Source organism: Labrus bergylta, chromosome 20, assembly GCF_963930695.1.
Source record: "Labrus bergylta chromosome 20, fLabBer1.1, whole genome shotgun sequence".
NCBI classification, from domain to species: domain Eukaryota; kingdom Metazoa; phylum Chordata; class Actinopteri; order Labriformes; family Labridae; genus Labrus; species Labrus bergylta.
In genome coordinates, this window is record NC_089214.1 from 6,626,840 (window position 1) to 6,650,887 (window position 24,048).

Sequence of the window (24,048 nt, forward strand, 5' to 3'; positions counted from 1 at the left end):
TTACAACAAAGCAGAGGCCCAAACTTAGCAGGGCGGAAAGAGAGAAGGCAAGAGGAACTGTTCAAGGTTTGTTTGGCGAGAGACTGATGTTTGAGCAGATAGACAGCAGTTTGTTTATGTAGAATCGTCAGCTTATGATAGAAAGATATGAACAATTACTGAGAAGGAGGATACGCTAACCTTCCCTCGCTGTAGGTTACTCTTAAAGGGACTAAAGCGGGCCAGGATTGTGTACTAAAGAAAACTTTGGTTTGGCTTGGACAAACCAGACTAACATTTGAAAATTGTACACCACTGTTTCAGAGAGAAACAGAAAACTGTAGGGCTTCTACATCTCCTGATTTGTAATTAGAACAACACCACTGCCGAGTTCAAAACCTACCCTGCAGTGATGCCGTCATCAAGTTGTCTCGTATCACACACCATGATGGCCTTTCATTCTCGAGATGAAATCTGATTATATCTATTTTCTAATCAAATCACTTATGATGACAACACAGAACGGGTGAGGCCAGGTTCATGGTCCCTGTGCTGCAGTTGCTCTCAAGCCATGAGGACGTGACGCAGCTTCTTCATCCTGTCTCTCAGAGCAGACATCACTTTAAACCTCCAACAAGGCCATACGCTTTGGTCCTATACACCCAAACCTTCTGCGCTACGATTGTAAATCCTTTTTCTCCTTTCCTTTCAGCTCTCAGAAAATCAAACAGCAGAGGCTCGTAAAAGCAAAGAGAGGTAGAGGAAAGGAAGAGAACATAAAGTTGGACACATCTGTCAGGGAACAAAGAACATCTGCGTTGATGGAAGAAGGCGTTCCCTTTTCATTGATCAGCATTGTGAGCTGCGGCAGAGCTGAACTCGGAGGAAGTCACTTTGAGCCATAACTCTGTCCTCCAGCAGACAAAAACCCAGTGAAGAGTGAAGGGGCTGAGGTGACAGTGGGTTAGAGAGCTGCCTGAGTGTTTTTAACAGGCTGTATAATGGACTGTGGATGTCGTCACTGTGCATCTGTTGGACCTCATGTTTTATGGCCCCATCCTCATTGTGGCTTTAGTAAAGCTTGGAGAGCAGAGGCCCTGAGAGTCTGCTTTATATCTTCTCTATGGAAATCTTACTTCCAGCTACAGAGGCCATAAATCAGATTTCTGGCTTTAAGGCATTTAAATATCCATATAGTTTGCCTGTTGGATTTTGTTTTAACAGTTTTTGCTGCAAAATATGGCATGAAACTATGTCCTGATTTATGGATGTATGAGCTGCTTCTATATGTGGCAATGATTTGTTGGTAATAGAGTTCCCATGAATCAAAAAATATGTTTAGGAATTTTCCTAGAAGAAAAAAAAAACAGAATGCAATGCAAGCGAGCTTCAGCTCCAAAATCATTTTGATTCCATTGTTTCCTTTTTGAGTGTGCTAAAAGCCTGTGAGATACAGATGGATGCAGCATGATAAAACATCATATCCAACGATGGCGTGCTGGCAAGACATGGCGTTAGAGTGACAGACTCCGGTCCATATGAGATGTTTTTCAATCTCATTATGTTGAGATATACAAACTGGGCCCCTGTTCCTGTTCAGTTCTAAAGAGATTAGGGCTGTAAAGACACCTCACAATACAACTCCAACTTAATGCAAACATGGACAATTTGAATCTATTTGACAAAAATATATATTGCAGTACTCTCTTTAACCAGCAGGGGGTGCTGTCTGCTTGTAGCTTCTCTTGTTTGATGTCAGTAGCTGAAGAAGAGATGCTTACAAACATGTCGGTAGCAAGAGAAGGCTTGGAGACTTGTTCAAAATCAATGTGATTGCTGGACGCTGATGAATGACACACATAGCACAGCGGACAAAGGTTGAACTATTCCTTCATGACTCCCACATAAAGTGTTCAAATTCATGAATTGGATGTATTCATGAATTCTGCCATTGTTACATTGTTACAGCCATTGTTACAGTAAAAAAGTTAAAGCTAAAACGTAAACAAAAGAAAAGCACATATTGTAGAAGAAGAGCTTCATCTGGTCACCTGTATGATAAATCATACTCTGTCCAACTCAACTGGAAGACAGCTTCCTCTCCAGACTCCACACAGCAGTACACAACATTAACCGCACACTGCACAGGTCCATGATTTACTGAGCACACTGGGACGCAGGTCTCAACTAATGGAATATCTAATGTCTCCATGACCGACACTTTAATCTGTGGTGAGACCTCCAGCCTCCAACTTCATCGTATAAATCGTATATTTACTGTAGATGTGAGATACATATAACCACAGAGCTGTGAGGTGCGACCTCTGGACCATCTGTGTATTCTAAATAGACATGTATTTATTGTATACTAGATAGCCTTGACAAAAAACTGTAGATTATAAATAATTGTATAATGTATGGAAAAATGCATTTCTAGTCCAGCCTACAAGTTGTCATTAAAACAGATGATCATCATCAAACACCTGCCGGACCATCATCTGCCAACAGTTTCCCATCTGTCAGTATGTCAACATTAATGCTGTTATATCAGCGCACCTCTATTACTTTCACACTTCTGTGAATAAGCAACCACAGATGCCTCACAATAGCACAATTTTACTGCTTCATATAAAACTGACAAGCCTTGAAAATACAACCCGTGAAAGAGCGTACATCCTTTGATGCCATGTGATTTCACTGAGTTGTGTTTGCTCTATAGTTTGTGCACAGTTTGCATTCCAGGAAAAAAAACTATCTTAGATCTGTGTGATTACATTAAACATTAAACAAGTCAGACTACTTACGACCTTTCATGTTAATTATCACATTTTGTGGTTTCACTTCTGAGAAGGACTAACATCTCTGAAATTGAATTTTATCTTTGCATGTGTAAAGATAAGCAGTTTTGATTAGGAGGCTATCTTCCCATCCTGGCTTGGTCATGCAGTGTGAAACATTGAATTTCATCTTGAAACAACATATTGTATACTATTTGTGTCAGAGGCAAAAACAACATCAGCTGTACTTTGAAAATACATACTATAAAAAGAAGGTCAAAATGATTTGCCTCGGCCAAAAATGAACTGCAAGTACAGTTTTGCAAAGTTTCATTTGCATTTTATCATAATGCTGCAGTATAGAAGTATTGGAAAATTCCAATACTCTGCTGCTGAATCAATCACCAAAGCTGTCATGAAGTTGCCTTCACTCAAGGCAACAGAAAATGTTAATAATGTTAAGATTTTTTAAATCTCCAATTATTTTGGGGCTTTTTGTGCTTTTAATGGAGAGACAGGACAGTGGATAGAGTCAGAAAACAGGGATAGAGAGTGGGGAGTGAGGTGCAGGAGGGAGGCCACGGGTGGGATGTGAACCCGGGCCGCCTGCTTGAGACAACAGCCTCCATACATGGGGCGCGCGCACTAACCATTGCACCACCAGCACCCTGATAATGTTTAGATTAAGATTTACTTTTATTGATCCTGCAAGGGGAAATTCTGTTTTTACACTCTGTAAGTCGTGCAACACACACATAGGCTGAAATATACACACACGCATGCACAAACAGGATCCTATGGACATGCACTAGTAGAGAAATGTCAGAGTGATGGAGCCGCCCCGGGTAGGCGCTCCTGAGCTGGTGGTGGGTAGGGGGTTTGGTGCCTTGCTCAAGGGCACCTCAGCGGTGCCAGAAGCGATCTGGCACCTCTCCAGCTACCAGACCAACTTCTATATTTGATCCGCACTGGGACTTGAACTGGCGACCCTCCGGTTCCCAACCCAAGTCCCTACAGCCTGATCTACTGCTGCCCCAAAAAAATAAAAAATAAAAATAAATAGATAAATAAATAAATAAATAAATAAATAAATAAATAAAATAAAATAAAATAAAATAAAATAAAATAAAAATAAATAAATTTAAAAATTTAAAAAAATAACATAAAATAAAAATTATTATAATAATTACAATTAAATTAAACTACAATTAAACTCTTGAAGCATTTTCATTGGACATACAGGCCTTTGTAAGGAGTGCAGTATGATTGAAAGGCACCCCAAAACTCCTCATGATCCACTGCTTGACAATCAGGACAAAAAACAACAAATCTGAACGCTGGTGTGGAAACATTTAGTTACACACATACACACCCTGGTGGACAACAGGCAGACTTCAAGCGCACATGTCTTTGGTCGCTGTTGCACCTCCGGGACAACAGAGGGCGCGTAAGTGTTTTTGACATCCGCGCAATTCTGGTGGTGAAAACAAACGAAGAAGAAAAGGCCCCCTCAGTTGAGGAAAATGGCCGACGTAGAGATGGACATCGCGTCCAGCAGAATGAATAATGGCAACGAACACGTGTAAGTCACTGAATTGAAGATAACCCCATTCTTAATCACATTTTACATTCCTATTCATCACGCGGAATAAACGAGGAACTGTTTGCTGAGTTTGGGCTGCGAGATGTTGTCGTATTAGCAGCTACACGCTAACTTACCTATCAACGAGTGTCTGTCGTTTTTAGCCTCCGAGCTAATGTTCGTGACCGTACCGAGCAGTAAGTTCCTCCAAAACCAGAGGGTTACCGAACCGTCCCACAGCCGCGTTGTTTATGATTGCATCCCGTATCACGAATGCGTGTTGAACAACTCAGTCAAACATTCACATTTTGTAACAAGCGGGGATCAAGTAACGCGAGTTAGCATGTCTGAAGCTAAGTGGCTAATGAGTGAAACCCGTCTTGGCGGTTTCGATGAGATGTTTATGTTTTTAAAGTTAAACCTTTTTTTTTTTTTTGTGACCCCTACTTTCTAGTCTTGGCTTTATTTTGCTACATTTATAACCGAGCAGCTCCTCAGTTTACATCTAAATCCAGCTCATTACGTAACCACCTTTAACCTGACGTTAGCTGCAGCTCTGTTTTGTTTTTCTGTTTTATCTCTTAATCTCCTGAAACGGAAATAAATCAACCTCCAGGTTTATTTCACATTATATTTTATGTTTTTTTTTTTTAATACTTTAAGTTCTGAACACGGTGGGAACATAGTTTATGTCGCCGTCTCCCAGAAAGGTCAGATTTCTTTTTTTTTTTTTGAATATGATGCTGAAAGTCGTCAGTGCCCTCGTTGCCAATGGTTACGGTGTTGGAGGCGGGACAACAGTGGAGGGTCAGCTCTGTAACCCTCAGTGTGCAGTACTGCCCTACAAAGGCAAAAAGACCTGAACCTAACCAGAGTGTAGAACTGAGATAAATGACTTTAAAGTCTTTTTGTTGTCCAGCCAAATGAGTTGCAGAATATTGGAAATGTGGTAATTCTTTGTCTTTTTAATGAGGTTATTAATGTTCATAAAACATCTTGAGGTCAAACATGACCTTTGACCCTTATTTGGAAGTTAAGGTACTCTGCCCTGTACAATAATAAGACGTCATGCCAAGGCAAAAGGCATTAACTTCCACCTTGGTTGCTGATCACTTTATGAATGGTGTTGGGGAGAAGGATGATACAGAAAGTGTTGAACATTATGGACAGTAACATACATCCCTTACACAATCTCGTGTGTGAACAAAAGAGTGTTTTTAGTGGGAGGCTACGGCAGCTAAGCTGCAAAAAGGACAGATTTAAAAATACTTTTTTACCTACTGCAATTGCACTTTATAACGACTCCCCTTTAAGTAAGGACAAAAGACATTTACACTTTTAAACTTTAGCCTGAGTTGCATATATCATATATCAAACTGTATTGTGGGCTCATGTTTTTTGTATGGGTGGGATTTGTATGTATATATGTGTTGTGTTGTGTTTGTATGTATGCTGGCTGCTGGAACACCTAAATTTCCCTGCTGGGATGAATAAAGTATATCTTGTCTTATCTTAAATCAGTATATGATAATAATTATAATGTATAGGGGTGCTGGTGGCGCAGTGGTTAGTGTGCACGCCCCATGTACAGAGGCTGTAGTCCTCCAGGCGGGCGGCCCAGGTTCGGATCCAGCCTGTGTCTCCTTTCCGGCATCTCATTCTCCACTCTCTCTCTCTCTCTCCCTGATTTCCACCTCTATCCACTGTCCTGTCTCCCCATTAAAGGCACAAAAAGCCTAAAAATAAATCTCAGGAAAAAATAATTATAATTATAACATATGAAATCTAGTGATCATGGCACAATTGACAAATATTAAATATATTAACACCTTAACTCCACTGCAGTAAAACAGTAACTTCACTTTGATCTGCAGTAAAACAAAGGCAGAAGACCTTAACTCAGTTTGAGTATTCCTGAATGCTGCAGTTCAAAGGTTTAGACCCTTATGAGTGAAGTTACAGCACTCTGCTTTGGTTTCTTGAGGGCTTTTGGAAGTTAAGGCAAATACAATCTACTCTTTTCTCAAAAGAACAACACAGTTGACTCAAGATATTTGTCCACATATTAAAGCACAGGTTAAAAGTTACTGTCTTATGCTTTTGTAGGGCAGAATAGGTCACCAACTAAGGTTAGTTCCTTGTCTTATTTAGATGAAGAATTGTTTGTTTTTCCATCAATGAAAATGATGGCAGTAGCTCAGTCTTTAAGGACTTGGGCTGGGAACCAAGGGTTGCTGGTTAAATTTCCTGCTGTGTATATGTAAGTTGGTGTGGTTGCTGGAGAGATGCCAGGTCATTTCCCGAGTACCGAGGTGCCCTAGACTAACCTCTGGCTCTCCATTTCTAGCAGTGTGTAGTAGGGCTGGGCGATATGGACCAAAACTCAGATCTCGATATTGTTTAGCTGAATGGCGATACTCGATATATATCGATATGTATTTTATTAACAGTGGAAACATGTGGAAAAATAAAGTACCGGTTTGTGAATTTAAAAAGTAATATTATAAAATAAAAATGTTCATTAAATACAATAAAAGAGAGAGAGAGGAGGAGCAGGGTTAAAAGGGACAGACAGTCAGCCATCATCAGTGAGATGAGAAAAAAGTGACCTGGCACCTCTGTAACTTTATTTTAATGCAACTTAAACTATATCGATGTTAACGATATTGTCTTACCCTATATCTTGTTTGAAAATATATTGATATATCTTAAAAACTCGATATATTTCCGAGCCCTACTGTGTAGCAGCCTGACTCTGAGACCTCTCCATTAATGCATGTCCACATGTCCTGTTTCTGCAGATGTGTAATTTGGTCATGTGTGTGAGAAGCATGTCTCTCACAGAGAGTTAATCATAACCCTCGGATTATAAAATATGAAAATAATGAATTGTCCATCATGTCATATGTCACTGTATAACTGTGATACAGTAACTGTACTTCTTTTCTCCTTTTTTCATGGTGGGTAGATTATCTTCTTGTCTAGATATGAAAATCTGTGTTTTCTGCGTAGTGTACTTAAGAAACAAAAATGATATACTGTTCTTTCAATAGCATGTGCTCCATGTCTAAAGATTGGACTTCTTTTAACAGGAAGCAAGATCTGGAAAGCCAGGAACGGAGTGGAAATGAAGACAGCGGAGATGTTTCTGAGGAAGAGGAGGAGGAAGAGGTAGGGGTGGACTACAGCAAGACCTAAATATCTTAAGTGGTATGATGCCATGATTATGATTTGGTGTAAAATGTGCTGGTTATTGTTCTTTATGTTTACACCCAGATTTAGACACATTTAGCCAGAAATAGGGTCAGTTATGTGTTATAGTGGAAGTTCATTAGAAAGCTCACAATCAACACATCTAACTTCTCTTCCTGTCATTTTGTGTTACCCTGAATGAAGTGTGATTCTTCTACTAGTGTGGACATGTTATTAGAGTAATACAACTTTAATCAAAATGACCTAAACCACAATAACCAACACTTATTTATGAAGACAAACATAAAAACTGTCATAGAAATGGAGGGGAAAATGCATAAATGAAGTAGATGTATGCATTTTCAGGTACAAACATTCATGATTTTTACTGCTTTAACCGTTTTAGAAAACGCCTAATCTGCTATAATCTGCTGTTTTATCCCAGCACACACGTAATCGCAACACAGCTACTGTCTTATCTCTAAATATAGACATAAAAAGCCCCAAAATAAACCTTGCAAAAACACATTGAATAACACAAGGTGTACGGTGTTTTTAACACATGTTAAATAAAACCCTGTTTATATGACTTTAATTCCCTAACCTTACATGTTGAGTAATGTAAATGCTGAGATGAAACTTCACCTGATTCCCTCATGCTGATATTTGTCTTGTCCCAGGAGGAGGCAGTGACTAACGGCGAGAAGACAGAAGAAGGGGCCAAACATCACAGCAGCAGTGGAAAACACAAGAGGAAAAAACACAAGCATCGTAGTAAGCACAAAAAACACAAGCATGCCTCCGACGAGGACAAAGACCGCAAGCGCAAGCATCGTCACAAACACAGGAAACACAAACGCAAAGAGGGCGCCTCTCCTTCGGGTGCTGTCCTCTTCGCCTCCTCCAGCCACAGAAAAGTGGAGTCCTCACCCTCCTCCGGAAACCCAAGCCTGGACGACAGAGCCCTTCTGGAGGACTTGGAGAAACAGAGGGCCATGATAAAAGCTGAGCTGGACAGCCAGTTGATGGAGGGCAAGGTTCAGTCAGGCATGGGTTTGATCCTTCAGGGTTATAACTCTGGCTCTGAAGAGGATGGAGAAGCTCGAGTCAGAAATGGAGAACAGCGTCAAAAGGGCAGCTCAGGTAAACCTATCTCTCCCAGAGGGGGAAAAAGTGGGAAATCTAGACGAGACTCAACAGAGGCCAGCAAGTCTAACTCCAAGCGTCGCAGTCGAAGTAAGTCTGCGGACAGGTCGGGACAGACCAAGGAGCCTAAGCTGGACAAGGTGACCAAAACCACCAAGGACCCAAGTGTAAAAGACAGAGGGCGAGGCAGGAGCAGGTCCAAAGACAGAAAGCGCTCAGTCAGCACTGACAGGTCCAAGGACAGAAGCAGGAAGTCCAACTCCCCCTCCAGCTGGAGAGGAGAGCAGAAAGGCAGCCGCACTGAAAAACGTTCCTCTCCACAGCGGGACGACAGACCAAACCAGGACAGAGCAGTCCGCAGGTCCAGATCACCTGGGCGAGAGAGGCCCGGTCGCTCAGATGCCGACCGGGACAAACGGCCGGCAAAATCCCCTTCCAAGGATGCTTCGTCAGGTAAAGAGAACCGCTCTCCTCATCGCCGAGGGCTTCACAGCCCTATGAGGAAGCGCAGTGCTTCCCCTCGCCACAGAGATGCCCACCAGCCCCCAGCTACTGCCTCAGACAGGACATCGAAACAAAGCCACTCGCCATCTAGAACAAGATCTCCCCAAAGGAGAGCCCGAAGTCGCTCGCCAGAAGTCAGGAGGAGGGAGGTTGACAGACAGGACTCACCACTGAGGTTGGTGAAAGTTGTTTTTACTTCTTTTGGTAGGTTTAGTTGAATCGCAGGGGAATCAGTGAATGTTTTTGTTGCTCTGATTGAATCGGGAATCGTTTGTTAAAACTACCGTGTCGTTACAAAACCTGTGATACCGAAAAGTATCAGTGTAATGACATTTTTTACAACTATAGTGCCATGTAACACCATAACCCGAACAAGATCAAAAGCTGGATACTGGTGACCATGTAAATGCTCTCAGGGATCAAACATTGTTTTTGTAAATCAGAAGACTTGAAGTGTCTCTTTGAAGGCAAATGTTAGGGTGAATAATAATGCAATCAAAGTTTAAAAAAAATATTTTATCATAAAAGAAATGTACTGATTTTGAAAGCCTTTACTGGGAGATGTAAAAGTCCTCTTCAGCTTGCCTGTCCTCTGATGTTTGCACAGGAAGCGTCCCCGGCCAGACTTAGGGCAGGGCAGAGACAGATCCCGAGAGAACAGTCCCAGAGCAGCATCTCGCCGCAGGATGAGTCGCTCACCTCTGAGACGGAGGTCCATGTCACCACGACGACGGTCCCGCTCTTCCCCTCGCAGACGCTCTCCATTGGGACACAGGTAATGGTTCTTTTTTTTTTTTTTTTTTAACTCATCTTTCATTTGTCTCTGCTCACAGCAGAGATCTTTTCTCAACACTGTTATCTTTTTACTTAATCAAAGACACACTCGGCTTTCTAATTTTAGTCTGGCATTTGTCATGTTTTTTTTTTCAGGGGGGTTGGCTGTCAAAGTTTCTGTGTGGAACTTTTCTTTGATTTAATGCCTGCTTTTGCTGGTTAAAACTTTTGCAAGGTAATAAACCATTCCAACTTGACATCTGTTCTCTGCAGGGCCGGGGAGAGAGACCGGTACGGGAGGCTCAGACAGTACAGACGTTCAATGTCCAGAGATCGAGATAGGAGAAGACGACGCAGCAGGGACGAGGACAAGTTCAAGGGCAGCCTGTCAGAGGGCATGAAAGTTGATAAGGAGTCTTCAGAGGAAGAAGTGTGAGTGAAAGAAGAAACGTTTCTATCCATACATAGACAGTCCTTCTATTAATATAGTTTCTGTGATTTATTAAGTCAAGGCAGCTTTTTGTTTTATGTGTCGCAAATTCAAAGAAAATGCAAAACAGCGTGTTGTGATTACGCTTCATCTCTGATTCTGCATTACTAAATTTAAAGTATACCAATGCAGAGTTTCATTCAGACATTAAAATGAGGACTGTCAAGGGTTTATTAAAACAATGCAAATAAATGTATGTTATGATTTTGAGTTGTAGATTTGGTATTTTAAGAAGTGCTGACAGCTTCACAGTGTTTATTCTAATACAGTGTAACACTGTCGCACATCATTTATATATGCAGGAGTACAGGTACTAGTGTTGTGGTCAAGACCATGCTAACCGGGACCAAGACATACCCGAGACCAGAGTGCTCCGGGACAAGACATTTAGGGATCGAGACAGAGTCAAGACCAAGACCATAAATATCAATGAAAAATCATCATCTTGTGTGCAGGGGGCACACTTAGACCGTAACACCAGGAAGGCTGAGGTTGAACCGGGGGGGATGAAAATCAAATGAATTGAAGTTTTTCCTTCGACTCAAAGTAATGACGTGGGAAAATAGCCGTTCAGTGGTGTTCTTCACCGGTCTTGATTTAAACTCTGAAGTCTGCCCAGTCTGAGACCGAGACAAGACCAAGTGAAAATGCTTTCGATTCCAAGATGGAGATCGAGAACAAGATCTTCAAAAAGTCAGATTTCAAGTGCTACGACACTAGCAGGTACACAATGACCCACTGACGTCTAATGATCCCGGTTAATGTGACAGCATTTGCCCTTTTCAGGAGTTCCAGTTTAGTTACTTTCTCCTTTTCATACAGGTCCTGTATGTGTGAAACTATTGGTCCCTGTGACGGTAATGCATAAAACACGCCAACCTGAGGACGTCCCTTAGACCAGAGTCTTCCACAATGTTGACTGGCCTGCAGTCAGTTGCCATCTATTTCGTAAGAGCCGTAGTTCTTGGATTTAGTTTAATCCACTTGTCTGTGGTGATTCACACATTCCAAAATAGTGCTTTACCGGCTTTGGTGATTCCAATGCCCTCTTCCTTCAGTCTGATTAGCTGCACCTGTTCGCTAAGCTCGCAGGTGGTTGATCAGACTCGAAGTCACACAACATGTTTATTGTTAACTGAGCAGTCAGTGAGTTTTTGAAAGTGAATTGAGCCATTTCAAAGCACAGCGGTGTTGTTTTTCCCCCATCACTTAAGACAGCGACTTACTACGGAGTGCTGAAAGGGACAAAATTGCATCTGATTTAGAAGAAATTAATGTGTTCATTAAACATTTTAACTCCGACAGTCACCGTTACTATATTTGTTACATTTATTTAGTGAATCATGACTTCTACCTAAGCTGAATTTGATTGTATTCATCTTTTAAATGGAAACTGCTTATGATGTCACATTGCATGAAAGACGAGATTTCTGAGAAGTCCTCGAGCTGATTTGTACCACGCGACTCTCGCACATCGGCCCTGATAAAAACAGGAGTCTGTGCTTCATATTTCATAGAGTCTTGTTTGTGTTTGAAGGTTGGAGGACTTTGATGGAGAGGAGGTAGATGAAGAGGCTCTCATTGAACAACGCCGCCAGCAGCGCCTGGCCATCGTCCAGGTCTGTGTCCTCCTCTCTTAGTCCAAAGTTTCTGATAAATCAGTAATAATATGTGTATATATATGTTGGTGTATGTACCTGAAAATGGATAACTCACCAATGTTAATTACTGATGAAGTTTTAAATGTAGTATCATGGTGAAATGTTTCCTGTCACTGAACAGAAATACAAGATAGACAATGAAGACAGCAACATGGTGTCAGAGCCCAGCAGCCCTCAGAGCAGCACACGCAGCCGGTCCCCCTCGCCCGACGACATCCTGGAGAGAGTAGCCGCGGACGTCAAGGAGTATGAACGCGAGAACCTCAACACCTTCGAGGCCAACATCAAAGCCAAGCAGAACCTCATCGCACAGGAGAAAGACGGTAATGTCCAAAGTAAAACCCTCTTGTGTGTTGGCATACAAGGCCAACTGAATGAACCACGGTCAGGTGAGAGCCCGAGAGTTACCCACAAGTTTTTACATACAGGTGATTTAAAAAAAAGAAGAAAAAAAATGGGGAGGCCTTTGAAAGGATGCATAATTGAAATGTCTTTTTCTTTGATATATGTAAACAGAACTTAATTAGATTTGTCAAAGGGAGCGCGCACACCAATCAAATTATTCTCCTGACTGTTTTCAAAAGTTGGGCTTCCTCATTCAGCAGGTAGCCTTTTATCAGAAGCATGATAGCTCGAGCTGTTGAGAGTACATCAATCATGTTTGGCTTAAAATCTTTGTGAAATTGGGAAACTGGATGGGTTAAGAACTAAATGAGCTCCATGTACATTATCTGTGGCTGAATGGGGGTCAGCTTGACCCAGGTAACTACAGAATCCTGCGATTCATCATCCCTCCAGCCGCACTCTTAACCTAAATCTTTGAAATGTAGTTTCGTCTTCTGGCCTTCATCACTGAAGAGCTCAGTTTATGTGAGCATGGAGGAGATCAGAACCTGAACAGATAAAAGCTCTAAAAGGCGTAGCAATCATTTTTTGGACGGTCTCTTCCGAGTTGTCCGTATTGATTTTTCTAAGACGTAAATGGCCATTTTTCATGTTCGGCAATCTAATGCTGTTTGAAAGTTCAGCTCCTTCAGCAGATATGGAGGAGTTAAAAAAAAAAAAAAAAAAAAAGGTGGGATGGCTTACTGCTAGCCTTTTCTGCCCTGCCTTTTGAATTCACAACTTTACACACCGCATGAATGTTTACTCCTTTAAAAAAAACATATCTGTTGGTTCTGTTTGATATCCGTCAAAGAAAACTGGGCTGAAACTAAACTAGTTGCATTTGGGGGCCTAATTTGTGTGAGAAATGCAGAGTTGTATGATGCAGCCCTTTTGATTTTCTTTCTTTCTGTCATGTGTTCATTCAGTTGCTGGCTTGTAATCCAAAGCCTGGGTGTCTCTGCCACCTGCAGCATATTTTGATCTCTGCAGAGTATGTGAATCAATCGCAAGTACAAGATATTCTGTTTTACAACATGGTCGATGATCAGAAACTCACCCTTTGTTGTTGTTTTTGTTTTTTGTTTTTTTTTGTTTCAGGAGCAAACCCAAAGAAGCCTTCAGCCCCCGACATGTTTACAGAATCTGATGACATGTTTGCTGCCGACTTTGATGTAAGAAAATTTAAACGTCTTTTCATCTTCTGCTCTGTTATAAATGTTCTGGGTCTCAGTTTTAAACAGCGGGTAGAATCCAAACTAAAAATGTATGAGCTGCTGAATCATAGAAATCATTTTCAGATTATTAAAACCCCACACCTTCATACTATGTTCCCTTCAGGATCCACCTGTAAATGTGCTCTCATATCAGCCCCCCTAAGCAGCCCTCCACACACCCTACATTCATCCTAAAATGGTCAATGCAAAGCAGCTTGTTAATGAAAATGTATACAAACGTGCAGGCAGCGGGTTTGTTTTTATAGATCTCAAACTTTTGGTGGGAAATGGCGCACGTTTTGTGCACACACACCGCGGTTATAGAGGAGTCCCCTGATCATGTTTGTATTGTTTCTGCAGAGTGCCAGGATGAGAGCAGCAGGTGTCGGGAAGGACTTCAAGGAGAACCCCAACCTCAGGGACAACTGGACTGATGCTGAGGGTTACTACAGTGAGTGCTGATTTTTCATCCTTTGCCAATCACATCCCTGATACATGGAGTGTCTTCTATATAACGGCTTGTCCATTTTGGTAATTGAAAAGGATTAAGGACATACACCTGACTCTGTGTGGAGTCTATTTGGCCAACATGTTTGTTTGCTGTGTTGTTATTTAGGAGTGAACATCGGAGAGACTCTGGATAAGCGTTATGATGTGTACGGATACACTGGCCAGGGAGTGTTCAGTAATGTGATCAGAGCCAGGGACACTGCTCGGGCCGGCCAGGAGGTGGCAGTGAAGATCATCCGAAACAACGAGCTCATGTGAGTCAGAGCCTTTTATATCAAGTAGTAGCATTCATACATGAGCATCAGAAATATATATCAAAACATTATAGATTCTGAAAAATAATTCTGTCAACTTAAAAACAATGTCATGGATGTTGGATTGAATTAGCTTTGATTAAGAGTATGAACGCCTCTTTGGTTCACAGGCAGAAGACCGGGCTGAAAGAGTTAGAATTCCTCAAGAAACTGAATGACGCAGATCCTGACGACAAGTTCCACTGCCTCCGTCTCTTCAGGCACTTCTACCACAAGCAGCACCTTTGTCTGGTGTTTGAGCCTCTCAGGTACTGGAAGACACTACTCTCCTTCCCTCCCATCAATTCAGACGTGTGCATCCCGTCACCCTCTGATGACCTGTTGTTTTCTTATCTGTAGTATGAATTTGCGAGAGGTGTTGAAGAAGTACGGTAAAGATGTCGGGCTCCACTTCAAAGCTGTGCGTTCCTACAGCCAGCAGCTCTTCTTGGCCCTCAAGCTGCTCAAACGATGCAACATCCTCCATGCTGACATCAAGCCAGATAATATCCTGGTACGGTGTGACTCTCAACCTTCTTTTTTTATTATTTTTTTTTTTTTTACTTGAAATAAAAAAACAACACCATGTCTCATGTTCTTATTTTTTTGTCCTCCAAGGTGAATGAGTCAAAGACCATTTTGAAGCTGTGTGATTTTGGTTCGGCCTCCCATGTGGCTGATAACGACATCACACCGTACCTGGTCAGCAGATTCTACAGAGCTCCAGAAATCAGTAAGTTGCTTCTTTTTTTTTTTTTTTTTTTACATTACTCCTCTCACCTTTAAAGCAGTCAAATTCAAAAGCTCACCCTTTCTCTCTGCTTCAGTCATAGGAAAGCCGTACGACTATGGCATCGACATGTGGTCTGTTGGCTGCACTTTATATGAGCTTTACACCGGAAAAATCCTCTTTCCTGGATCTTCCAACAACCACATGATCAAGCTAGCTATGGACCTGAAGGGCAAGATGCCCAACAAGGTAAGATTGCATCACACAGCGTCAGTTGTGTCAGCTGTTGTTTGCCTTTCCTAGATGAAGTGAAACTTGGATCCATGCAGTGTTGTAGAAGTTAGAGCTGATGTAACGCCGTGGTTTCTTTTCCTCAGATGATCCGCAAAGGCTTGTTCAAAGACCAGCACTTTGATCAGAATTTGAACTTCCTGTACATCGAAGTGGACAAAGTGACAGAGAGGGTAAGGACGTTCTTTACTTCTTATAGTGCAATCGCTTGATAAAATTAACATGCCGTTTGTGAATTTTCCCCCCCACATACATTCAACTTTAAATGTCTTTTCTCCATTTCTCCGCCCCGTTAGGAGAAGGTGACGGTGATGAGCACCATCAACTCCACCAAAGACCTGCTGACAGACATGATAGGAGGTCAGCGCCTGCCTGAGGACCAGAGGAAGAAAGTGATGCAGCTGAAGGACCTGCTGGATGGCACCCTGATGCTGGACCCAGCCAAACGCATCACCATCAACCAGGCTCTGCAGCACCCTTTCATCCAGGAGAAGATCTGAGACCTTGGAACGCCACAAACTCCCAGAGCAGACACAGAACCAACCAATAAACCAGCTCTGACAGGAACTCTGCAGCAAACCCCACAGACTTCTAATCAGAATGTCATGGATTTTTGTTCTTCCTTGACTTGTTCTCTTTATGGATACATAATTGTTTTATTGTACATAGATCATTCAGATGGTAGCCATTCTTGAAGACAGATTTTGCGATATATCATTGTAAAATTCTCCCCATACCCAGCAATGCAGTTATGGACTTCTTTTTTTTTTTTTAACTGGCATTGGAGTGACAGATGTTTTAAAGAGAAAAAAAAGATAATTCCTGTAAATACTGTACGTCTATTGCATTACCGATCTCAAGCAGCAGACAGTTGAGTTTTGATGTTGCAAAAATCAAAAAAAATATCATCTCTTTTTTAAACCACAATTTCTCATTGTAGAGCAATGCATGCTTTTGAATGTGCACTCTGTGCGCTAGATTTCTGTGGTGCAGGCCTATGTAAATGCTCTGTATGTGCATCAGTGTCCCACATGTGGCAGCAACTCCAAATTCTTCAGGCTGTGAGCTCTGAACTGAAGGCAAAGATGCAAACGATAAACTCCTTGGAACAAGAATTTTCTTTTTTCTTCAAAGCAGGTAGTCATTGTTTTCTGTTGCTGGACATTTCCATATTGTGTTTTCTTTTTTTTAAACCTTCCTCTCCTTCCAGCGCTCTGGCTCGGTCCTGGCTCTTTAAGGCTCTCACATTTAAGTGCCTCCTGTATGAGCCTAGTGTGTTTAAAAACACCAAACAATGCTGGCCTCATGAAGCCACACCTTTGACCCTCCTCCCCTCTTATTGTTGTATATAGTCCACAGTTAGTCATTTCATGTGTGATTTTTTTTTTTTCCATGAAGTGGTAAAAAAAAAACGATCTTGTGATTTCAATAAAGAATAGTTGTGGAAAAGCTGCTGAAAGAGCACCTTCAGTATGAGACCACTTTTTAGTAATAAAATGTTTCCTATTATATACCAACCCCCCCCAGTTCTTCATTCTGATGTCCTGCACATCCTCATCACTGGATTCATATTAAAGATAACAGGAATCAGCCGTGACATCAGTACAGACCTTATAAGTGTACGTTAGCTGTCCATATAAGAGCCTGAAAAATGCACTCTGAAGATGACAAAGTGGTGAATGTGACTATTCCTGCAGCATCAGACCCTCAAAAGTACAATCGGTCCTTCTTATGTCCAGTTGGAACAATTTTCAGCTCTTAACTGTATCTTTCATCTCGGTCACCATTTTTGCTGTTGTGTAGATCTTCTCAAAAGCATAATGGGAGACTCTCTTAGAATGGATTCTGTTTTTTTTTTTCTCCATCTGAAAAGTTAGGCAATGACGCAAGAGCTTTCTGTGCTTGCAAAAAAAAAGTGCTCCAAGAGGACTTCAGAAATGAGCCGATGTGCTGTGAGCCTTAAAAAGCTCTTAAAATACATTTGGGCTCTAGTGGATTAAGCACTGGAATAGATGATGGTGTGAACGAGCATGGCCACTTAACAGCTGACTTTAATCTTATCTTCGAGAGACGAGGGCAGGGCAGATTTTTAATGTAAATATGTAACCAAACAAATCATTCTTAACTGCTTACAAATCCAAGAGGATCAGATTCTCACACTCTTAACTGCTGCCTTTAAGAGTTATTGTAGTTTCCTACAAAGACCACAAGAGGGCATCAGAAGTTCGAAGAACGTACAATGAATGGAGTCTGTGGTGTAGACTAATCTTTCTATCTACTGAGTTCAGTTATAAAGGCAGTATTTAAATGTTAAACGGTTGAAGCGAGCTCCGCACTGGGTCAATAAATGTAGAGGAATCAGGTGCTCTTCAAGAAAAGATGACAGAAGTCAAATAGCTAATAAATATATGACTGATTACAAACAAAGTTCTTCACAACGAACTTTGTAATCAGGACAGTGACAGGTAATGCATTGTTGTTCTTAGATAATGTATGAGGAGGTGATCAGGATAATATAAGGAGAGTTTAAACTGTGGCTAAAGTAGATCTTCTAATATTGGTTTGTGGTCTGCAATCCAAACCAACACGTTTCATGAATGATCAAACCCATCCCAATAAAAAACCGAGAGGAGACTTGAAATATAATTTCCATTTTTATTAAAACCATACAAACATTTGTAGTCAGTTATAAAAGAGCAAAGCGGCTCTTCGGGCGGAGGGCAGTGCGGGGCCCTGAAAGCTCTGCACTGAGCCAGATCTGCATGGCCCTCTACCCAGGGCCTGGGAGTCCCTGCTTTCAAAGTCTATTCTTTATTGGCCCCAGGATCACTTCCCCTGTCCTCTGCTAAACCTACAGAAAGAGTATTGTATTTACACAATATATATAAAAAGCACAATTAATGTGAAAATGAAAAAAAAATCAAAGAAAAGTAGAATGCATTTCGCAAATCTTAACTTTTCTCATATTCAGACTTTTCTTATATAAATTTTCTATCATTTTCTCTTTTTTTCCCCCGGTCTTAAAAGACACTTAAAATGTTTCTCTTTTTCATAATTCACAATGGAAGATTGGCAGTGATCTTTCTCTTTACCGTCAGGCAGATACTTATAAGGCACATACCTCAATGTAATTTCCTTCCTTCAAAAGGAAATGATTTCTACTTTTTGAAAACAAAAACAAAACAAAAAAACATCAATGCACAGCTACAAAAATGACAAAAGTACCAAAGAACAAGAAAACCATTTGTACCTCATTGCTTTGACGCTGAATAAAAGGTAAACTACTCAATATTCTGTGTTCAGTCAAAGAAGACTGCAAGGCAATACTAACACTGTTTTGACAAAATCACTGCAATACTCGATGGCAGTACACATTCTGAATTTAAGAGCTTTGGAGAGAACACAGATGATTTCCTATTGGAGAAAAACACCACTTTACATTTATAATCATGAGAGGGAAAACCATGTGCTATGGACCACTGACGGCCATTAAGACAGATTAAAAACATGAAGTACAAATATCTATTTATGTAAGCATACATAAAGCACCGAATGGGACCTTTGATCACCAATGTCCGTTCATTGTATCAACTCCAGCAACCGTGCAATCCAACGTCAATAACAGGATTATCACAAACAGATTATAAAAAACACTGTTATATACACGTGTGAGTACCTCAGCAGACTAACTAAATTGAGCCATTTTAGATATCAAGAAGACAACTGTGGCTGCCTCCGAGTCTTGTGTGATGTGTTCATTTTTTGGACTCGATGCCATACTGTAGTTACTAAAACACCACTTGGTAAAACCTGGTAGAACACTGTAACATTTACAGATTCACAAAATTAACATACAAACTAAATGACAACAGACTCCACCACTTTTTAAAACGTATGATGTATAAAGATATCATCAGAGTTAGGGTTATGTCTGACCTGCTTTAAGGAGAATGGATTTGAACCTCTGGGACCAGAACGGGTGATACTTGGTGTATGGGCTAGAGTAGATGTACTTATATTGATGATTTTCATTACCTTGAATACATGCATTTTGACCATCAGTGTGTATAGCAAAAACAGTGACAATACACAGAATACTGTTTCAAGGAAGTGAGCTTTAGCTCAACATTTCAAAGTTTTACAAAGAGAAGAGCTTCCAAAAATAGCCTACATTCCAGAAAAGGAATACAACTATGTATCTGTACATTATTTTGACACATCCCATTTCTGAGTGGGATGACATTTTTTTTTTTACAAAATTAACAGACTTGGCAACCGCCTGTTTCACAACACTAAGTACATAATATAGTTCTCATAATTGACACTTTGGTCTTAATCTTCACATACACCAGAGTTTTCTCTTTTTTTTCTGAAGGGAGGAGAAAGTTGAGAGAGAGAGAGCAGCTACTGCATGATCGCCAGGAACTTGCTCTCCTCGGCAAGTGTGGTGAGGAGAGAGCTCATGTCTCCAATGGCCATGTTGTTTAGGCCAGGGGCCACACTATGGAAGGTTGCAGATGCTCGAGGTGTAGTCAGGCGTGATGAAGTTCTGGACAGACCCTGGAAGATGGAGGGACTCAGCACCCCAGAGACCAGGCTACCTTGGTCGAAGCCATCCTCTAGCATGGCACTAAAGTCCAGACTAACCCCCTCATCTAATACACCAGGGACAGTGCCATCCACCGTGCTTGTTACCTGGTCTGCACCAGGAGAGAGAAGGGCAACAGAGTTCCCGCTTCCACTGCTACTACCTTGTCCAACGGTCTCAGCCATTGAGTCCAGTAAGCACTGGTCTTCCAGAACAGGGTACGAGGAGGCCTTGTGATCCACTGGTTCATAGGAAAGGCAGTCGCCAAAGCCCTGCTCTTGGTATCCATGGTCTGGGGCCTCCAGTTTCAGCCCAGATACCTGATATGCAAGGGAGCAATGGTCACCACTTCTCTGCAATTGTTGCTGCTGGTTCAGACAACCCTGGATTTCACCAGAGTTCTCTAGACTGAGACACTGCTGGGCTCTGACCAAGTTCCTGTGAGTGTTTGGTGGGCGAGGGACATGGACCTGCCGATTGTGAAGAGGAGCAGTTCCCTGGGAGAGACTGGGTAGGTGGTCCATAGAGGCTCTGGTAAGAACTAGATTGTTCCCAATCTGGCAAGAGGTGCTGCTGTTGTGGTTTGGTAGGAAGTGGCTCTGTTTTCGAGGTCCATGAGAGGCCTGCTGTTTTAATTCATGCAGGGGCCCATTGTTGATCTGTGCAAAGTTTGGCCTTCCAAAGGGGTTTGTAGGGTTTTGACCAGTACCTCGCATCTCCATGCAGGACCTGGGTGATGTCTCTAGCTTCACTCCAGGGTTGACACAACAAGAACTTTGAGACTGATTAGCCTGGGCGCAACTGTTCTGAAGATCAAGGGGCACTTGCTGCTGGACAACCATGTTTCCAAACCTTCCAAAAGGTGCAGATGTCGGTCCATGTTCGGTACCTGACCACCTTCCACACTGTGTCTGGTGGTTTTGTTCCCTCTGAGGAGACCTGTCAGCACTCCCAGAGCTCACTTCATTCCACTGGATTGGAAGCTTACTCGGGCTCCTCCGCTCGACCATCTGCTGCTGTTGGAGACAGTGGGAACCAGATAATGCCATATTCAACCCATTCTGGATCTGTTCTATCTCCTCCATAGATGGATGGGAGTTTTCCCTTTGGCTAGAAACTATTTGGTCCTCAACGTTCATGTAGGAGCCGCCATCCACCTGAACATGGGAGTGGAGATACTGCACCAGGTCATCTGGTAGCATATCCTCATCCCCAAGCAAAAGACCAGCCTCCCCCTCATCCTCCATGGCCAGGGCTTCTAAGGCTGAGTGTTCTGCGATGCTAGGAGTGTAGGGTGAGTGCTGAAGACCTCTTTGCAGGTTGCCCTCAGAGCGGGTGTAGTTCTGAAGGCTGAAGTTGCGAGTTTCTGGCGTCGAATATTGAGACAGAGGTGGAAGAGGGTGGAGGTTGTTAAGGCTGTTGAAGCGTTGCACTGGGGGCAGACTGCAACAATCAGGAGCCTGCGTTCGCACCGGGTCACTAGCCCTCCGGTTCCCATTCAGTGGCCCCTCACCAGGTAAGAGAACCCTTCTCCTGTAACCTGAATGTCCCATATACCCATTGGTGTACCCGTTGATGCCATCACTGCAGCGATGCGGTCTAACAAGAGGTGGTAAAGAATGGTTGCTACCACCCTCATCCATCATGGCCATGCGAGTCTTCAAGCTCATGCGCTCCATGTTGGGTAGAGGCGTGGGAGGTGGGCCACCAGTTGCTGCTGCGTACTTGGCTTTCAGGTGGTAGTGCTGTGCTGGGGTTAAAGTGAGCATCCCCTGTGACCCTCCTCCTCCTATACCTACTCCCCCTAGACCGCCACAGCTCCCAGCTAGAGGTATCCCTCCAAACCCTCCACCGACGCTACCACCATAGTGGCTTGCCTCACTGGACCGGCGGGAGGCATCAGTGGAGATGGGGTCGTAAGAGTCAGTGGAGCTAAGGTTGTGGCGGCGACGATGTTGGGTGGCTGCCATCATGCCCTCATTTTGGGAAGCCTGGCTGGAGCGTCGACTGGAGAAGCAGGGGGAGATGCCCGAGGAGCGACGACTGCTGCTCAGGTAGGCTGAACTGGTGGCGCTACCGCTGCTGTCACGTCGGTCCCGAAGCAAATTAAGCACTGTTAGCTCTGTGCTGCCCAGCTCAGCATGAGCAGGTGGCTGAGGAGCAGACACCCCCCACTGCCTGCCCAGACAGGATCCTGAGGTGAAACACAAAAATAAAAAAGGAATTTAGAACGTTTGGGCAGAAATTGAGAAAATAAGGACATAATGAGGTCATAGTGGGTTCACAGGAAAATGAGTGAAAAGACAAAAAAAAAAAGTTAGATTTAAAATGTGGAGAGATCTCTTTCACAGATGTTGCCATAGACAACAGGCAACACTTGGCCATGAAACATTGTTACATGCTATTTTCTCTGATATGATATACAGCTTGATATGGTTTGATACCATTTCCCAGTGGAACAGACAATTTTAAGCATTTGGTGTGCATAAATGCCCCAGCCAAGACGGGCAAGATGGAATGCAGGATAAATCATTTCTCAAAGCTAGATTTGTGTACACAAAGTGCCATTCTTCAACCCTATGTTGAAATAAGGATAATCTGTTATATAACTCCAAAAGAAGACTTTGGAAAAACATTATTCAGGACATTATTTCTGGGCAGCTGTGGCTCAGAGGTTGAGCTGGTTGTCCTCCAATTAGCAGATTTACAATTTGAGGCCCGGTTCCTGCAGTCCAATAGACAATAATGAACCCCAAACTGCTCCCATAAACATGTGATTAGATTATTTTTTATTGGCAACCTGGAACTTTGCGAAGCCACATAACATATATTCTCAAACCCATTTAGAACTCAAATTTTATACTGTTTTTTATACGTTCAAAGTTTAATAAGTTAACCTTACCCTTCCCCAAGATGGTAGGTAGTGTGGAGCCTTTTGGAGGGGGTGTAGGGGACAGGGTCCCTGGCCTGGGCAGCCCTCCATTCACCTGCTTCAGCCTTTCCATCTTGATATGCTCCATCCAGCGCACGGGACGGCCAACACTTCGCCTTGCCTGCAGGGTCAGCATGGCTGTTGTTGCCGTGGAGACTGTGGAGTCCATAATGGGGGCCGGCTCACCCTCACACTCCTCCTCTGCCTCCACTTCTTTTTCCTCTTTCTCCTCGTTCTCCTCCAGCCCCTCCCTTGGTGAGCGTCCGGCGCTCACAGCAAGCTGGACTCCACTGCTGGGATAGGTGCTGAAGGGGGACTGGTCACTGCTGCATGTAGACTCACCGCCAGGGCTTGGCTGAGACGCCTGACAGACACAGGCCAGGGAAAAGAAAAGAAAGAAAGAAAAGAAATAGAAATTAAAATCAAGTTGATCTGAGGTAAGACACGAGAGAAGTTCAACAGTGCCATGTGTCACAAACAATGATGCGATGTAATCTGTTGAAGGATGCATTCCTGAAAACATTACACAATGATAAAACAATCTATAAAAGACAATTAAGACAGATAATTCTAATTATGTGTTCAAAGAATCATCATGCATAAACACTGAGGTTTAATCTGGTTGTTCAAATGAAAACTTCTGCAATTTTTCTTTTAGAAAAAACAAGGGCTCCAGGAGAGAACGTTTCATAAATTATTGGGGCATAAGTAATGCCTCCCCGTGTTGTAGCCAGTACAGGCAAAAAAAAAAAAAGGGGTTGTTGTTTTCAGAGAATACACAAATTAGATAAAGGCCTCTTGTGTTAAAAACTGGTGTCTAAATATGTTGTTCACTGAATTTTGGGAACTATGTCGCACTAAGAAATAATTAATTACTTTGTTGGCATGCACTGTCATCAGCTTTTAAGGTTTTCGCCTTGTTTACAGCATGAAGGGTTTTGGCAGCACAATGAAGCCCGGAGCGTTTCCAGGCGTGCTCTCGGTGCCCTCACAGCTCT

The 24,048-nt window shown here is 42.5% G+C and overlaps 2 protein-coding genes across 2 annotated transcripts in view; one reads left to right on the forward strand and one right to left on the reverse strand.

Annotated features, from left to right (window-relative positions):
- Positions 1 to 4,199: 4,199 nt before the first annotated feature.
- Positions 4,200 to 17,047, forward strand: prpf4bb (pre-mRNA processing factor 4Bb). The gene is made up of 16 exons (XM_020633615.3): positions 4,200 to 4,338; positions 7,431 to 7,509; positions 8,211 to 9,355; positions 9,788 to 9,955; positions 10,228 to 10,386; positions 11,982 to 12,063; positions 12,227 to 12,428; positions 13,591 to 13,664; positions 14,067 to 14,157; positions 14,323 to 14,470; positions 14,641 to 14,778; positions 14,870 to 15,023; positions 15,128 to 15,242; positions 15,337 to 15,488; positions 15,617 to 15,703; positions 15,827 to 17,047. Exons 1-16 carry the CDS (start codon positions 4,280 to 4,282, stop codon positions 16,028 to 16,030), a joined length of 3,057 nt encoding a protein of 1,018 aa, XP_020489271.1. The 5' UTR covers positions 4,200 to 4,279; the 3' UTR covers positions 16,031 to 17,047.
- A 1,124-nt stretch (positions 17,048 to 18,171) lies between these two features.
- gli3 (GLI family zinc finger 3) overlaps positions 18,172 to 24,048 on the reverse strand; it is a 100,657-nt gene continuing 94,780 nt past the window's right edge. Inside the window, exons 14-15 of the mRNA XM_020633683.3 lie at positions 23,021 to 23,414; positions 18,172 to 22,312 (exon numbers count right to left, since the gene is read on the reverse strand). Of these exons, the coding sequence (XP_020489339.2) occupies positions 19,935 to 22,312; positions 23,021 to 23,414 (2,772 nt within the window). The 3' untranslated portion in view covers positions 18,172 to 19,934. The remainder of the gene's footprint in view (positions 22,313 to 23,020; positions 23,415 to 24,048) is intronic.

Excerpts from the sequence above, each read along its gene's own strand:
- prpf4bb (XM_020633615.3), top strand. The coding sequence starts at position 4,280 with ATGGCCGACGTAGAGATGGACATCGCGTCCAGCAGAATGAATAATGGC. Across the intron at positions 4,339-7,430 it reads AATAATGGCAACGAACACGT|GAAGCAAGATCTGGAAAGCC; the intron begins GTAAGTCACTGA and ends TTCTTTTAACAG. Across the intron at positions 14,779-14,869 it reads CTGGTGTTTGAGCCTCTCAG|TATGAATTTGCGAGAGGTGT; the intron begins GTACTGGAAGAC and ends TCTTATCTGTAG.